The 14,676-nt window shown below is 55.9% G+C and overlaps 1 protein-coding gene and 1 long non-coding RNA gene across 12 annotated transcripts in view; one reads left to right on the top strand and one right to left on the bottom strand.

The window, feature by feature from the left end:
• Positions 1–6,118, bottom strand: part of SLC45A4 (solute carrier family 45 member 4) — a 72,105-nt gene extending 65,987 nt beyond the window's left edge. For 3 of the 10 annotated variants that reach the window (XR_009740718.1, XM_061438490.1, XM_061438497.1), the window contains exon 1: positions 5,875–6,116. Coding sequence is in view for 1 of the 10 variants with exons in the window: in XM_061438496.1 (XP_061294480.1) it covers positions 5,051–5,249 (199 nt within the window). In the remaining 9 variants the exon portion in view is untranslated. Of the gene's footprint in view, positions 1–2,595; positions 5,009–5,050; positions 5,496–5,874 lie in introns of those variants that run through there. The other 7 variants (XM_061438492.1, XM_061438493.1, XM_061438496.1 and 4 more) reach the window with 6 other exon arrangements.
• LOC133260291 (uncharacterized) lies at positions 51–2,652 on the top strand. 2 transcript variants are annotated; one of them, XR_009740721.1, is made up of 3 exons: positions 51–240; positions 2,006–2,129; positions 2,578–2,652. It is a non-coding gene; the product is annotated as an uncharacterized LOC133260291 (long non-coding RNA). The 2 variants fall into 2 exon arrangements; XR_009740720.1 differs by lacking the exon at positions 2,578–2,652 and having other exon boundaries at positions 54–240; positions 2,006–2,175.
• Positions 6,119–14,676: the final 8,558 nt, after the last annotated feature.

Raw genomic sequence — 14,676 nt, 5'->3', positions numbered from 1 at the left:
GTCACTTGGAACCTCCCCTATGTCACAGACTGCCCCACAACACGACGTTCTACAGCCTCCAGCCAAAGCCTGTTCCGGGCCAGGGCGGGAAGGCAGAGCAGTCTGCCGAATTTCTAAACTCGCTGTCATATCTAACCTCAACCGGCTTTTAGGCTAAACACAGTACATGTTCACGTTTCGAGGGCATCTCTGGCTCACCTAGGAGAAGGCCAGCCCGGACTTCAAGTGGCTCTGAGGAAGGTATGGAAACTGACGCCAGTGCCACCCGCTTCTTAGGGTGAGGCCCTGCTTCCCAAACCCCGACCTGCCAGGCTCCTCTGCACCCCCAGCCCAGGGGCCCTCGCCCTGGAGACCAGCAGCGGGCACACTCTCCTCCCTGCGGACACTCTTCCTGGGCCCGAGAACGGAGCTGGGCAGAGTAGGCTGATGGATTCCCCCAGGGGGAACAAAAACCTCTTTAACTCACAGCACTGGTTCACAGGCTTGCATTTTAACCCAACCGAATAAAAATGCATTGCCACTAACCAAAACACACTCGTGTACGAGATGCACCGTCCTGTGCCCTTTAACACAGTCCATCTAGGAAACCCCAAACACCCCAGCACACGCAGAGGAGCACAGAAGCCACCATCTAACAACAGCCTGCTGCTCCACCCACCAAGCCCGGCCCCGTGACAGAGCAGCACTCTACAGCCCGTGTGCAAACGCCAAGCACCCTCGGGGTTCTCGGGTGTGGGAGACTCTGAGTTCACAGATCCTCGGGGTTATCCTGTCTGTGACACGGCCGGTGGTCAAGTCTACTGGCCCCCACCCCCCTACCCAACTCCTCGCTACCAAGGTCACCTTCACATTCTGCCTTCCTCAGTCCCTGTTGTGAGTGGGGGGTACCGGCATCAAGGACAGGGGGATAATTACTTTAATGGAGGCACTTTAAAGGGACCCAGCCAGCTCTTTAAGACACATTCTGCCTATGTGCAGTTATCAAGTAATTATCAAGACCAGCAATACATTTCTGCTTCTGTGATCAATTCTGTACTGATATTTACAGTGATGAAAATCTCTCCTGGGAGACCTGCCTGGTGATCGGGAATCCGCCTCCTGGTGTAGGGGGTGTGAGTTCAATCCCTAGTCAGGGAACTAAGATCCCACATGCCGTGAGGCAACTGGGCCCATGTGCCCCAACTACTGGGCATGTTCACCACAGCCATAAAGAAACAGCACCGAGCCTGTGTACAGAGGCAGTCATAAATAAATAAATACTTTTAAAAAATTTCTTCTGGATTAACACAGCTTCACAATCACAGAAATGTTTTAAACTGCAGTTTAGGTATACTCTGGTGACAGAGAAGTGTGAAGAACGATCAATAAAAGGCTTTCAAGTATAAAAGTGCATGATATTAAAATTCCACAAGGAAACATGAAGCAAGCACACAAGATGAGGAAGAAAAGACACGTGTGTTAAAACTGTTAAAAACAGTCTGCTCCTTTTTGCAAAGGGTGAGGGTGGGCTATCAGATCATTAGAGTGTTATTTTAAGTGAAAAAGTCTAGATGGCAACTTAAAAATGTGTCCACAGTTTTTGTTATTTCACAGAACAGGGGCAAGAAAGTCTGAAGATCTCTGCTTTAAGGGAATGTCGCTCTGAAGCACTCCTAACTTAACAGGTGATCGCAATGATGAGAGGGCTGCCTTCCAGCCCCTCGGCTGGTTCCCCCCTCACCATCCCCCCAGCGTCCACATCCCAAGTTCATCCCCAAACCCCTCCCCTCAAAATAACTGATGGAAAAACACTCCTCTTTCCAAACCAAAAATCACCTCCTCTTTTGGATAAATGTGTTTTCCTAAAATGGTGAGTAAAATGTTGTCTGTCTAAAACTGTACAGGAAAATCTGTATGTAAAATCTCATCAACCATGACATCTGGACCCGAATCCACTCTCTTCCAATCCCTCTTTATCTAAGGGTCTGTTATGGATTTTGCGCTCAAGACCTTCCTTTCTTTCCAGTGGGAAGAATTTGGTCACCAACTAATTCAACGAGCTCCAGGATTCAAGGGTGAAGCCCCAGGAGAGACCCTTCAGCAAACTCCAAAAACTGCAAACCAGCTGACAGAGAATCCTAGGCTGGAAGGTACTTCTTGAAGGCAGCACAATAAAGAGCCTCTCGGGCACTGGTTCAGGAATGCGGCTTCCCTCACTGCCAGTGAAATCCTGCAACAGGTTTGGGAGGAGGCAAACAACATCGGCCCAGGTGGAACAAAGCCTCCCTCACCTGGGCGCAGGGCCAGCAGAGTGGGGAAGTGAGGCCAGGGCAGCCTTGCCCAGGGACTCGAAAAGGCTCTGCAAACCCTCCAGCTGTGGGGGGGGTGAGGGGGGTCCCACTTTGGGACAGCCAGCACCCCACCCTGCACTTGGGGGCAAATGCCTGGCACAGTGCACACCCTCATTTGGGGGCTCCCTGCAGGTCCAGCTATGGACTCTGGCGACCTGTCTTTGCTTGAGGTTTCAAACTAGCAGAAGAGAACTCAGAGCCCTTCTCTCCAACCCTGAGGACCTGTTTCCTTTCCCACCATCTCTAGCAGCAGCAGCGTGCTTACCCCAAGATGAGCAAGCTCAACAGAGGACCCAGACAGACCACCGTCCGCACTTCGGGGCGTCACATCCGCGTCGAGTGTCCGGGCTGTGTCTCGGCGCTACTGCCGACCCGGGTGTGAGGGGAACACTGTCGGTGCCCTGAAAATAGCAGGAATCACACTGCTGCCCTGCAAGCCTGCAGCTCTTAATCTTCTTAAAATGCTTCCTCTGAAAGTCACTTGCCAAGCAGCAGCTTCACAAATACTATGAGGCCCCCAGGGAACGTTTCCAGGGTCACCACTACCTAAGTGGCAGGGGGTTGAAAATGACGGCCGTGTGGTCTGGTCTGAATGCAGGCAGGGAAGCTTCCTTTGCGCACACGTTCAAATGTCCACAATCTCAGAGTTAGCTGGAAGTGCCTTACTTCACAAGGGTTAGCATTTAATACTCTTAAAAAAAAAAAAAGCCACTCGAAGCACATTTTGAAACTTCCACATTAAAAAGATCCTTGTTCATTGATTTTGGTGGGATAACTAAGCTAATCTAAACAAGGGGACCTTGTGCGGGCAGGGGTGGGGGAGGGGCGGTGGGCCTGGCCTGGGAGCCCCTGCCCGGGGGTCCTCTCCCACCTCCTTTCTCTATGGCCGCTCTTCCTCTGGGAGGCTTTTCCCCTCTGGTCAGATTCTCTGCAGCGCTAAAATGCTCTCAGGTTTCCTGGCTTGGAGATGAAGGCAACCCTCCTAATGGGGTTTCGCTGAGTGTCTCTTCATCAGCGGAATTATGTTGTGATTAAAAAAAAAGAAAATCTGGGAAACCAGAGGAAGCAAGCGTGGAGCAGCACCCTGGCCTGTCCTCAGCGGGAACTCGGCTTCCAGCGCGTTCTGGCTCCACAAATTACAGACACGGCTCTGCCAGGGGTGTTCCCGGGGAGGGCACTGCAATTTGGGGTTGTCTGCCACCTACTGCGCTCACCAGTCACCCTTACTCCGTGCCAGGCCCACAGGCTGTTAAGTCACGAACCACCCCTGCCGGCTACACAGGGCTGGGCTGCTGGACCCCACAGGACGAGCAGGGGAGGCCAAGAGGGTGCAGACGAGGGACGGGGACCAACGGGCACCGCCGTCAGGACACGCCAGCAAAGCCCAGACCCCAGCGAGTCCGTCCACTCTCCTCCCCACCGTCCCTCTGACAACACGGATAAAACCAACCCAACACCAAGCAGCCTGAACGCGGGCGAAAATGCCTGTGTGTGCTCTCTCCACTGGGGATGGGGGAGCAAGCGGCCGTTGCCGCAGCCCCTCCTCCCCCGCAGACCTGCAGGGCGGGCTCTCCCAGCTCCGAGAGGCCAGGGTCCTGTTGCCAGGCTCCTCCCGCCCCTGCCCGACCTCCAGCAAGCAGCGCTGAGGGCAGGGAAGAGCCCCAGGATGTTTAAAAAAAAAAAAACAAAAAACTGCCAGGCACCTTCGAGATCGCCCAGTCCAATCTCTGCTCTGCTTTTCCGATGCGGCACGGGCCGAGGCTGCAGCACACATCTCAGCCAGGGAAGCAGGCCCACTCTCACAGGCCCGGAGCCCCTGGGCAGCCTCCCCGGGGGGACATCCAGGCCACACATATCCTCCACTCAGGGCCTAATATGCATTTCAAATGCGTCTCAAACTAGCCCCTACTTTCCTTTACAGCTGCTGCCCATGATTTATCAATTAGCGCGAACGGGACTGAAATTCCAGATTTTTAAGACAACCGACTCCTCCCTCCCCGCCACTCCAGAAGCCCCAGCATTCTGCAGCCGCAAGGATCTTCCCACCTGGGACCTACACAGCTCCAGGCCACAGCCGCTGCCTCTCCCCACCTTTAAGTGGATTCTGCAAAACCTCTTGAGCATTCAATAAACTCTTACTGTTTCTTTGAATACATAATTCAGATCCACTAGAAAACTGAGGAAAAGTATTCATTTTTAAAGGCGGCTAGGGTCACTCTTTTGGATGCCCTGCCATTTAATACACCGCATCAGGGTAATACACCAATCCTCCAGCTTTTTATCGTCTTCCTTTTTCTCCTACTACAGGCGCAAAATATAAGAGCTGAAAGATTCCCCCTTACCCTACCACTGAAGTGCAGAGCACACTCACAGAATGCCGGAAGATCGACCTGGCTTTTCCCAGGAGCAGGCTTCGATTCTGACAATCATTTGACCCCACAACTATGGCTTCGATCACTCATTTTCTAAACCCTCATCCCTTCCCAGGCCTCAGGCTAGGAGATGCCCCCCCAAACCAGGAGCGACCAGGCCCCTTTTGGCTGGAGTCAGATGAGGAAACCGATGGGGTTGGATCGCTCAGTGCCCCCATTCGGAAAGGAAAAAAAAAAAACTCACACTCCCTAGGAGATCAAGTGTGTACCCCCGCCCCCATCACTAGGAATGATTAACTGGGAGGCTGTGCTTTTTTTCAAACCACCACCCCTCCCATTTTGACATACCTCCTCTGAAAAAGCCCTTTGCTGGAAGGTGTTCCCCCGCAGCCCAGTCAAGAGCAACACACCCTGGGGAGGAACGGGTTAAGTTCAAGAGCTCTGGGAGGCGAGCCGGCACGGGAAAGGGAGAGCGGTGCAGAGATGCAGACAAACGTGCGGGGACTTCTGCAGGGCAGGGGCTGGGGACCTGGGTGTACCGAGGCATTGGCCCCTCTTCCCCAGGCACAGCTTGGCTGCGGGAACGGAGGTGTCTTCAAAGGGGCAGACCAGAGGACGGTGCAGGTAAAACAAACAAAACACAGGGGCAGCCCCGAGTGTGGCCGTCCTGCGAGGCCACAGGGGACAGGAGGGTTTCAAGCAGAGGGAACAGTGGCTGAACTCAGAAGTTGGCGACGTCAGGCCGAGGGCGCGGGGCAGGGTCGGGACCGAGGTGGCCGAAGCGCCAGGCTTCCTGCGGGTAGAGTAACCCGAGAAGACTGGGGTGGGGGATGCCGAGGACTGCGGCCGGGGCAGGGTCCAGGGGAAGGCGCACCCCGCGGGGAGGGGCCCGAGATGCTCCAGGAGGCTGGGGCGGGGGTGGGAGGGGACGGAGACGAGGACGGGCAGGTGCACCCCGGGCAGAGAAGGGAAGGGGCCGAAGCCCGGGGCGGCTGTGCGGGCGGGAGCAGGCTCTCGGCCGTGGCGTGGGGGGCCTCCTCCCCGGGGAAGGGATGCCGGAGCGGGCCGGGAGCCGGCCCCGGAGCTCGAGGCCGGGGCCACGCGGGGGCCGGCAGCGGCAGGTGCCGGGAACCCAGGTGCGGCGGGGTCGGGGCAGCGGGTCAGCCGCTCACCTGTCTCCTCCGGCCGGGGCCGCGGGGCGGCGGCGCGGCGGGGCGGCCGGGCCGGGCGGGGGGGGGGCGGCGGGGGGCGCGGCGCTCCGGGGGCGGCGGCGGCGGCAGGGCCCGGCGGCGGCTGCTCCTCAGCTGGCCGGCCGGGCGGTCAGTCAGCGAGAGACGCGGCCGCGAACGGAGCGCTTACGAGGATGCGGCCAGCGCGCGGGGACAACGCCGCTTTATCAGGTCGGAAACAGCCGCCGCGCGCCGCTTCCGCTGACGCAGCGCCGCCCGAGCTCATGACTATGCAGCAGCCGCCGCGGGGGGCGGGGCGGGGCCCGAGCCGCGCACGCCTATTGGTCTCCCCGGGCCCCACCCACCGTCACGCCCCGCCCCGGACCGGCCCCGCCCCAGCCGCATCCCGCCTCCGGCCTCTGGCGAGGGTCTGCCGTTCGCCCCCAGCCCAGCTTCTCCAGACTTGAGTGCAGACCCTAACCGGGAGCCGTGACCCCAGACTCTGGCCGCGCAGGTGCCCCTCGGTAGCCGCGGGAGGGAGAACCTGCCACCCTCGCCCCTCCCCGGTTCACCCCGGTCCTGCCTCTCCGCTAACGCCTCCTGGAAGAGGGTCCTAAGAGCCTCGCGGCCCGCCACCAGCCTGGTCCCTCTGCAGACAGCCTCCTCCCATCCCACTCTCCCTCCATCCCCCGGCCTGACGGGTGAGATGGGTTCCGCCACCAGGTGCGACAGCAAAACCCTCCCCTCGGTTTCCCCTACCTGCCCTGGGCCTTCTTCCCAGCCCCATACCACCCCCAACCCCCACGCTAAGTGTGCCCCCCCGCTGCCCACCCCCTGCCCTTTCCAGCCTTTCCAGGCCTGGAAAGAGGGCTAGAGAGGACCTGGACCAGGGGGCCTCCTACTCGCAGACCGACCCATGCCAGGGGCACCAGTCCGGTATCACCCAAGAAGCAGAGTGGCTATAGTCCCTAGGATGGGACTTCTGGGAACCCCTGGGGACAAGGTCGGAGGAGGCAGCTTGAGAAACGGATGGTAAATTGGGCTGAGGTCAGACAGCCCTGTGCCAGTGCCAGGGTTTAAGTGGTGCTGGAGAAATTACTTCACCTCTCAGAACCTGGGTGTCCTCATCTGTAACGTAGAGATCACAAAATCCTTCTCATGGAGTTGCTGAAAGGATTGAGAAATAAAGTGTACAGCACAGCCTACAGAGCAGGAAAAATGGAGAAATCTGACAATATTAAGTGTTGGCAGGGAAGTGGAGCAACTGGAACTCTCATAACCCTACTTGGTGGGGATGCAAATTGGTGTAGCCACCTTGGGAATCTGCTTAGAAGTACTGGATTCTATGTCAAACCTGTGACCTCCTTGATGCGTACTTTCTGTGATCCTGTTTTTGTGCATAGCAGCACTGTTTGTAATAAACAGAAAGTGAAAATTACCCAAATGCTTATCAATCATAGAATGGATGTATGAATTGCAACATATTCATACAATGCAATGACAATGAATAATCTGTAACAATAGACAATATGGGTGACTCTCACACACAATATTTTTTCTTTTTTTTTTTTTAATTTTAAGGGAGTGTGTTGCCATTTCCTACTCCAGGGAATCTTCCCAACCCAGGGATCAAACCTGCATCTCCTGTATTGGCATGCAGATTCTTTACCACTGAGCCACACTTACACACGACTTTAAGAAGAAGAAAAAAAAAACAGACCCTAAAGCTTACAGAATTCTATGTGGATAAATCAGTAGAAGTGTACAAATGGTGGTAGAAGTCAGGATAGTGGTTAATCTTGGAGGGGAGAGTGCCAGAGCCGGGACATGGAGGGAATATCTGGGGAGCTGATGAGGTTCTGTTTCCCGATCTGGGTGCTGGTTACATGGATGTATTCAGTTTATGGAATTTTCTCCAGCTGTGCATTCATCATGTGTGAACTCTTCAGGGTGCATGTGATGCTTCAATGAAGAGTTAATAAGAATATCTGGCGTGTATGTAGTAAGAACCCAAAGTTGCCCCTGACACATTGAGGGTGCTCACCACTGTCTATCTATCCTTCCCTGCCGGGTTTTGGCTCCTATGGTCAGAAGATGGAGGTGGAAGCAACTCCAGCTGCATGTCCTGCATGTCCTCCAGCTGCACGGGCACCTTATTTCACGTCAGAGTCATCTGCAAATGAGACTTCTGACAATACCCAACTCACAAGTCATCTTGAGGATTCAAAAATGCTATTTATTTAATTTTGGCTACAGTAGGTCTTTGGAGAAGGAAATGGCAACCCATTCCAGTATTCTTGCCTGGAGAATTCTATGGACCAAGGAGCCTGGTGGGCTACAGTCCATGGGGTCACAACGAGTCGGACACGACTGAGTGACTAACACAGGGTAGGTCTTCATCACTGTGCAGGCTTTTCTCAAGCTGTGACGAGTAGGGGCTGCTTTCCAGTTGCTTTTTGAGGGCTTCTCATTGTGATGGTTTCTCTTGCTGAGGAACATGGGCTCCAGAGCTCAGGCCCAGTAGTCGCGGAGCATAGCTTAGTTGCCTCGCGGTATGTGGGATCTTTCCAGACCAGCGATCAAACCCCTGTCTCCTGCATTGACAAAAGAATTCTTAACCACTGGACCACCAGGGAATTCCAAATAATGCTTCTTTAAAAATACTTGAACTTCCCTGGAGATCCTGTGGTTAAGAATCCGCAATTCCACCGCAAGGGACATAGTTCCCAATCAGGGAACTAAGATCCCACATGCCGTGTGCCATGGCCAAAAAATTTAAAAAGCAGAAACTCGATACAGTAAGAACATCCTAAGGACTTAATAACTTTGTTTAATTATTCCCTAAATGCTGGTGTTTACTGAATCTTCTTTATTTTCATTCATTCAGCAGGTAATTACTGAGTGCCCGCCATGTGCCGTGTACCATGCCAGGTGCTAGGACCAGAGCTGGCAGCAAGATGTACTGTCTATCCTTAAGGATCCCATGGTGGAATGGGAAACAGATGGCCATCCACCACAGGATGGATGCAAAACTTGTGAGATAGTCCCAGGTGGCGCTAGTGGTAAAGAACCCACCTGCCAATGCAGGAGACATAACAGACACAGGTTCGAACCCTGGACCAGGAAGATCCCCTGGAGGAGGGTGTGGCAACCCACTCCAGTATTCTTGCCTGGAGAATCCCATGGACAGAGGAGCCTGATGGCTATGGCCCTTAGGGCCGCACAGAGCCAGACGCGACTGAGCCACAAAGCACGGCGCACGACGGACTGATAGCAACGGACCGATAGCACCTTACTAGTGCTGTGGCCACGGAGCCCAGCACAGGATCTGACCTAGAGCAGGCTCTCCATGACTGTTTCTGCAAGAGTAAATAAACGCAATCGCCTCTGTAATCCGGAGCTCCACAGAGAGATTAGACGGAGAACAAAGTTAAGGAAAAGCATGGCCCCCAGTGTGCACGGGCCCAACGCTCTACGTGTGCGAGTATGCCTGTGTACGTGTGTACCTGGGCACACATGTGCATGAGGGCCACGGGCAGAGCCACTCTGCCAGCACTCCGATCTAGCCTAACCAGCCGGGTCCTCATCCAGGAGCCACCACCAAGTCAGGTGTTGTGGACTGTGTGTTTGTGTCCCTTCAGAATTCATCGTGAAGCCCTAGCCTCAGCGGGATGATATTTGAAGACGGGTCACGGGGAGTGGGACTTCCTTACTGGTCCAGTGGTTAGGACTCCCCACTCCCAGTGGAGGGGATTCCTTCCCTGGGCAGAGAACTAGATCCCGCATGCTGCAGCTGAAGATCCTGTACTCTGCAATGACGCCCCAGTGCAGCCAAATAAATTTTTTTAGAAATAAGTATTTTATCTGTGGCTGTGTTGGGTCTTTGTTGCTGTGAGTGCTTTCCTCCAGTTGTGGCGAGCGGGGCTACTCTGTAGTTGCAGTTCTCGGGCTTCTCTTGTTGCAGACCACTGGCTCTAGGACACACGAGCTTCAGTGGTTGCAGCGTGTGGACTCAGGAATTGTGGCTCCTGGGCTCTCTATGGCAGGTTCAGTAGTTGTGGCGCACGGGCTTAGTTGCTCTGTGCCACGTGGAATCTTCCCAGATCGGGGATTGGACCTGTGTCTCCTGCATTGGCAGGTGGATTCTTTACTACAGAGCCACCAGGGAAGCCCCCAGATAAATAAATATTGAAAAGAACTCGTCAGGTCACGGGGTAGAGCCCTTCTCGTGGGACTAGTGCCCTTGTGAGAAGACACGTGAGAGCCGGCTCCTGCCCTCGCCGCATGCGTGCAGCAAGGAAGGCAGTGTGAGGGCACAGCCAGGGGGAGGGCCCCCAGGACCCTCATCTCAGACCACAGCATCCAGAACTGGGGGAGACAGGTGTCTGCTGCGGAAGCCAGCCCGTGTGTGGCCTCGCAGTAGCAGCCCAAGCTGCCCAAGACGGGCTGGGTGGTGTGTCTACAGCCCATGGCCACGGCATCCAGCTCCCCAGGGTGACCTGGGAACGGGGCCAACGGGGATCCCACCCACCCGGACTCTCCTTCCCCCTCTTGAATGAGTGGACCACAGTCCTGTGAGGACAGAGCGGGCACCAGCCCTCTTGGCCTGGGCTCAGCCGGCCTGGCTCTAGATAAGGATGTGCGTGGGCACCTACCCGTCACAGGTGTGCACCCGGGAGGTTGCAAGGGCCCGCCCCGTGCTCAGAAGGGCCCCACGCCTGCCTCCCCGCTTGGCCGCCGCTCTGTATGTGCTTACACAAGTGGCGGAGCCAGCCCTGTGTCCTCATTTGGGAGCACGCTGACCTGCAAGGACACCTGCGGGGAGCCCAGGGCCTGACAGTGTCCCCAGTACTGCCTGTGGAACCCTGCCCTCTCCCCCGCTCACCCGGCGGCCGCTGGAGCAGGGCTATGCCCCTCTCATCCGTGGAACCCCCGGGGCCTAAGAACAGAAAACTTTAACCATGACCGTTTCTGGAGGTTTGCCTGGAACCACCTCCTCTGGGAAGCCTTCCTAGATGCCCTGCCTTGGAGGAATGAGTGCCTCCTTCCCATGAGCTCTGAGGCACTCTGCCCCTTCACCAATCATTCGCAGCTGTAACTGGCATTGTCTGCCTCTCTAGTGGTCTGTGAGCCCTGGCCAAGGGATGGGTACCGGGCAAGGTTCACGGATACATCCCAGAGCCTGCACACAGTAGGGCTGCAGACATATTTGGATGGAGAGAGTGACAGAGAAGACAGAGAAAAGGAATTTTTTAATTAGGGCCCATGCAGAGACTCTGGGGAGGGGGTGTCCACAGACCCCTGAAACAACATGAGCCAACCTTGACAGGGTACTTGCTGAGGTACTTGACAGGGTACTTGTTATGACCCACCACTCTGTGTTTCCCACGGTCACAGGCCTATACGGGGTAGGAGTGTTCATCTTGATCTTGGGACCCACTTGGTTCAGGGCACCTGCAGCAGAGGGTATGGGGCCCATGTGATCCCTTTTCTTTGGCCATGCCATGAAACTTGCAAGATCTTCGTTTCCCAACCAGGGATTGAACGTGCACTGTTGGCAGTGGCAGCGTGGAGTTCCAACCATTGCACAGCCAGGGAACTCCCCTCTGTGATGTTTAGCATCCCTGATCCTGGTGCTAGGAGGGGAGCGCAGGCCTGGGAGAGGTAGAAGGAAGGGCAAGGTTTGGGGGCAGGTCAGGGTTTGAGAAGTGGAGGGGTGATGGGCAGACAGGCTCAGAGGGTCGCAGGACCTGGGGTTGAATTTTGACCTCATTATAAATGAGCCTGAGTGTGTGAAATGGAGGGGACCTTACCTGGAGAGGAACTCCCCAGGTGGCGTTAATGGTAAAGAATCCATCTGCCAATGCAGGAGACACAAGAGACAAGAGTTCAATCCTTGGGTCAGGAAGATCCCCTGAAGAAGGAAATGGCAACCCACTGCAGTATTCTTGCCTGGGAAATCCCATGGACAGAGGAGCCTGGCGGGCTACAGTCCATGGGGTCGCAAAGAGTCCTAACCAAATGAACACAAACACTTTCATACCTTACCTGGAGAGGGTGACAGTCAAGACCACACCTAGGAGTCAGCCAGTCAGCCTGAGCTGAACCCTGGTCGTGCTGCTGCCCAGCTGTCTGACCTCAGGCAGGTCCCCTCAGTCCCCTGGACCTGGGTATTCTTAGCTTCCAGGAGGTAAGAGTGGCAGTTCCTGCCTCCCAGGGCTGTTATGAGAAACGAATGAGCCAGTGTCCATTAGTGCGAGTGAGCAGCGTCTCCGTGCCTGAGGAGCACTTTCCAGGGGCTGGACCGGGAAGGGAGCTGGTGCTCCCGGAACTGCATGGCCTAGTATGGCTCACATTTCACTGTGATTGAGACAATGAGGCTGCTCATTAATTGAGGTCCTACTGTGCGCCCAGCCCCTTGCCTGCCTCGCCAGCTCTCTTTAGGGAAGGAGGCAAGGAGCTCTCTCCTGAGACAAACGAGCGCCAGCTGGACGTACTTACTGGATGCCTCCTCTCTCTTTGTTTTTTTAAGCAACAAACAGTTTTAAAAACAAACTCATTTACAGAGTCCCAGGATCTCAATTAGTGTGCTCATTTATCACCACGTATTTCTGAGCACCTGCTCTGAGCCAGGCTGGGTTCTTGGGGTGGTGGCTGGCAGCTGTCCACCTGACAGCTGCCCTCCCTCCAGAGCAGGGCACACAGGGGCAGGCATTCCCCCCTCTGCCACTTCCCTGCGTGACCCTGGGAGAAACCTCATCTCTGTGAGCCCAGAGGTGAAACGCAGAGGCTGGGCGCCCCAGGGCGTGGGGTGCAGACTTATAGGGATGCAAGTCGGTGGGCCCATGCCCTAGAGGTTCCAGATCTTCAGAGGGGCAGAGCCCCCAAACGCCCACGACGGATCCCAGGACCTGAGAAGACAGTGCCTAGCCCAGCCCCAAGGGGGACGAATCCATGCGGGACCTCCAGGTGCTGGAGTTGGCTAGAGAGCAGCAGGCTCCCTGAGGTCATAGAGGTGCGTGGGATCACAAGGCTGCCCATAGTCACAGGCTTCCTAGGGTCACATGGCCACTGAGGGCTGTATGGCTGCCCAGGGTCATACAGCCACTGAGATCCTATAGACACCCAGGGTCACACAGCCTCTCGAAGTCATCCAGCTTCCCAGGACTGTACTGCCAAGTGGGTCATATAGCTCTCCAAGGTCATATAGCTTCTTGAGGTCACAGGGTTTCTCAGGGTCATGTGACTGCCTGAAATCATACAGCTACATGGACCCAAAGGCTGCCCAGCATCATCGAGTCTCCCATGGCCATAAGGCTGCGTGGGGTTCTTATGGCCATCTGGGATCATGTAGCTTCTTGGGGTCACAGGGCTACCTGGAGTCATACAATCACCTGGTCAGACAATTGCCAGGAGTCATATGCTGTCTGGTCAGTGGGTGACCCGTGGCCATGTGTCCACTCAAAGTCACAGAGCTATACACAGGTCATATGGACACCCAGGGTCCAAGACGCATCTTATTGGAAGTTTAGGCACTTTCCAGGCCACCCTCTTGCCTCTGTGTCCTGGGTGAGCACACACAGACACATACACACCATGGCTGGAACACCAGCCTCTCAATTCCCTTCCCCATTGGGGCCTAGGGAATGACCCGTGCCCTTATTAAGGGATTCCTCCTGTCAGATCCCTTGGGGGGCCTGTAGTCCCTGCCGGAGCCCCAGGTAAAAGACAGCCTGGCGGACAGGAACCCAGGAGCCCTCATGTGGGACAGGTGGGCGCCAGCCCGTCTGGGTTCCAGTCCCAACTTTACCCCTTCCTTGCCAGCTTCACCTGAGCCCTATGCTCAGAAGGGCCCCGCACTTGGTTTAACACTCTGCCGCCACTTGTGAACAAAGGGATTTTATTTTTCATGGTACCCAGGGGCCCCCAAATTGTGTAGTCAGTCAGTGTCAGGTATGAACCAGTCTCTGCTTCTCCATCTGTAAACTGGGTGCACGGGTTCAGTGCTAATACCTGGAGCCCAGAGGTGATGAACGGCGGAAACCATGCTAGACTGGACACGAGCGGGGGCTCAGCCAGGTCGGGGTCACCTCATGCCCACAGCAGCCCTGTGCTCGACGTTAGTGTCCCCGTCTGAAAGAAGAGGGGGCAGAGGCACAGAGAGTTAAGGTGGCAGGGCAAGCGGGCTGGGATTTGAACTCTGAGTCCTGGTGTCCTTTCCCCAAGGTCATGGAGCAGAGAGCCCCCAGGCTGCCAGGGTAGGGAGGGGCTGCAGCCTTGCTCAGCGTCTCAAGTCCACTTGTCAGGACGGTGAGGGACAGTCAGCGTCCCTTCAGCTCAGCTGTGAACCAGATGACCAGGTCACCTGAAGAGGAAGTAGGAACCGGCCACCCACGGCGGGTGGAGGGTGGGGTGTCTGGCAGGACTTGTCGGAGTGAAGGGTGAAAAGCAGGTGATGCGTGGGACTGCCCCGACCTAGGGCCTCTGGCGTGGGCTGCGCCTGCTGATGTCAACAAGGGCAGGGCGGATCTCTGAGGTGCTTCAGCCAGGTCACGGTCCTCAGGTGGAACTCCCACCCTCACCCCCGCACGGTCAGCAGCCCCCTCAGTCCTCTGGGTCTACTCGCTCCTCCTGCCTCTGTTCCTTCTATCAGCAGTGCCCTCCTTCCTCCTTGGGTCTGCCTTTCCATGCTTGCCTCCTCCAGGAAGCCCTCTAAGACCACCCCAGTGCAGAGTCATCCTTACCTTTCTCAGCAGGCAGCAAAAATAAAGCTGGGCTGGGAAATTCTTGGTGGTCCAGTGGTTA

This window comes from Bos javanicus, chromosome 14, assembly GCF_032452875.1.
Source record: "Bos javanicus breed banteng chromosome 14, ARS-OSU_banteng_1.0, whole genome shotgun sequence".
NCBI classification, from domain to species: Eukaryota; Metazoa; Chordata; class Mammalia; order Artiodactyla; family Bovidae; genus Bos; species Bos javanicus.
This window is presented reverse-complemented; position numbering and strand designations above follow the sequence as displayed.